Source organism: Vigna umbellata, chromosome 5 (assembly GCF_029865625.1).
Source record: "Vigna umbellata cultivar VRB3 chromosome 5, Vumbellata_1.0, whole genome shotgun sequence".
NCBI lineage: Eukaryota > Viridiplantae > Streptophyta > Magnoliopsida > Fabales > Fabaceae > Vigna > Vigna umbellata.
In genome coordinates this window covers 3,305,240-3,306,896 of record NC_142169.1, presented here as the reverse complement: position 1 = coordinate 3,306,896, position 1,657 = coordinate 3,305,240, and the positions used below count along the sequence as shown (strand labels likewise).

At 36.8% G+C, this 1,657-nt stretch overlaps 1 protein-coding gene across 1 annotated transcript; it reads right to left on the bottom strand.

Annotated features, from left to right (window-relative positions):
• Window positions 1–675: 675 nt before the first annotated feature.
• LOC148197535 (uncharacterized) lies at window positions 676–1,657 on the bottom strand. The gene is made up of 3 exons (XM_088114989.1): window positions 1,483–1,657; window positions 1,273–1,364; window positions 676–1,194 (listed from the first exon to the last, which is right to left on the bottom strand). Exons 1-3 carry the CDS (start codon window positions 1,655–1,657, stop codon window positions 676–678), a joined length of 786 nt encoding a protein of 261 aa, XP_087971115.1.

Here is a 1,657-nt window from a genome sequence, read left to right as displayed (position 1 = left end):
TTTTTTGAAACGGTATGGTTTAGAGGTCAGTAAGGTAAAAAAAGAAAGAGAAAAATAATAAATTTTGGAGGTTTAAATGTTGGTCAACAGTATTAAGTGTTAGAGTTAAATTAACCATTCATGTAAAAGAAGTTAAGTTATGTCTATTTTTATTTCTTTATGTGATTAATGTTATGGATTTGAGATAAACACTTGTTTAACTTTGTGGGTAAAAGAAAGTTTAGATGTTTTTTTTATGTGAGATGAGCTAATTCTTCTTGTTGCCTTTTCTTGTTTGTATTTGAGTTAGTATGGAAAATGAACTAGTTTTGTAGTTTGTTTTTTAAACTTATCTATGATTGGTTCGTATGAGATCTTTAATTTTATAATGGCAATGGATTTCTTTTATACAGTTACATACGTTGGTATATGTTTCTATTAAAAGTGGGTGAATACGCACTGGATTCGAGGTCAATGCTGCCTCCTAAGAAAAGACAATTAGGAAGATGAGAATATTGATTTCCTCCTCTTCATTGAATGCAAAATACTACAATTAAAGGAAAGACTTATAGAAGATTCTTCTCTGCTACGTGGCACTTAGGCCTAACAAAAACATAACAATTATAACAAACTCCTTCTAGAATACTCTAAGGTAAGAAAATGAACCATTCTAAGAATGGATAAAATTAGACCACCCTACAGGCCTTCGGTCGTTCTTTTGGGCCTAATGTTCCCACATGTATCAATACCATCCCCTTCGACAATGACCTTATCCTCAAGGTCAAAGAGTGATTTAAGCTCATCCCATTTTTCCCAAGAAGTATCGTCGGGCAAGAGCTCTTCCCACTGAGCCAAAGCATAACATGTTGGGTTGCCCCCCATATTCACTGTTTTGAAATCCAAAATTGCCAAGGGTGAAATGAGAGGATTATTATCAACAGAAGTATGGGGGATCTGATCTATGAGAGACGGAACCGAACCCTCATGTGGCTTCAGCATAGAACAATGAAACACATAATGAATCTTGGAGTATGAGGGAAGCTCTATGCGATAAGCAATCGGGCCAATTTTCTCCAGAACCTTGAAGGGCCCATAAAAACGCTTGGAAAGCTTATTATATTTGTTACCAGATAATGAAATTTTCCTATAGGGTTGCAGTTTTGCGTAGACCCATGAGCCAACCTCCAAATTTAAGTCACAACGCTTAGCATCAGCCTACTTTTTCATACGCCCTTGCGCTTTTAACAGATTATGCTTTAAGAGAGAAATTATCTCTTCATGGGAGGAGAGCACATTGTCACAACCATCATTAGAGGAAGAGCCCTTTATGTAATGCAAAATTGATGGTGGCGGCTTCCCAAACATTACTTCAAAAGGAGACAAACCTGAATTAGAATGAGTAGAGGTATAAATCTGCCACTGAATTTGAATAAATCTGTCCGTTTGTGGATTGTACGAAGAGCTCATACAAAGAATGTGCCACTGAATTTGAATAAATCTGACCAGAAACGACTAATAAAATGGGGTCATGATCGGAAACGATGCTGCGGGGTAAACCATGATGCTTACAAACAATAGAGGCAAAGAGCTCTACAACTTTGTAGGCGGTGAAATTGGATTGTAAAGCACCAATGTGTACAGCCTTGGAAAAATAGTCCACCACCACTAAGAGAACCAT

Bases quoted from the DNA above. Each gene is read 5' to 3' on its own strand.
- LOC148197535 (XM_088114989.1), bottom strand. From the start codon at position 1,657: ATGGTTCTCTTAGTGGTGGTGGACTATTTTTCCAAGGCTGTACACATT. The intron at 1,365-1,482 runs GTCAGATTTATT...ATTCTAATTCAG, and splicing joins CATTTTATTAGTCGTTTCTG to GTTTGTCTCCTTTTGAAGTA. The intron at 1,195-1,272 runs GTGCTCTCCTCC...ATGAAAAAGTAG, and splicing joins CTAATGATGGTTGTGACAAT to GCTGATGCTAAGCGTTGTGA.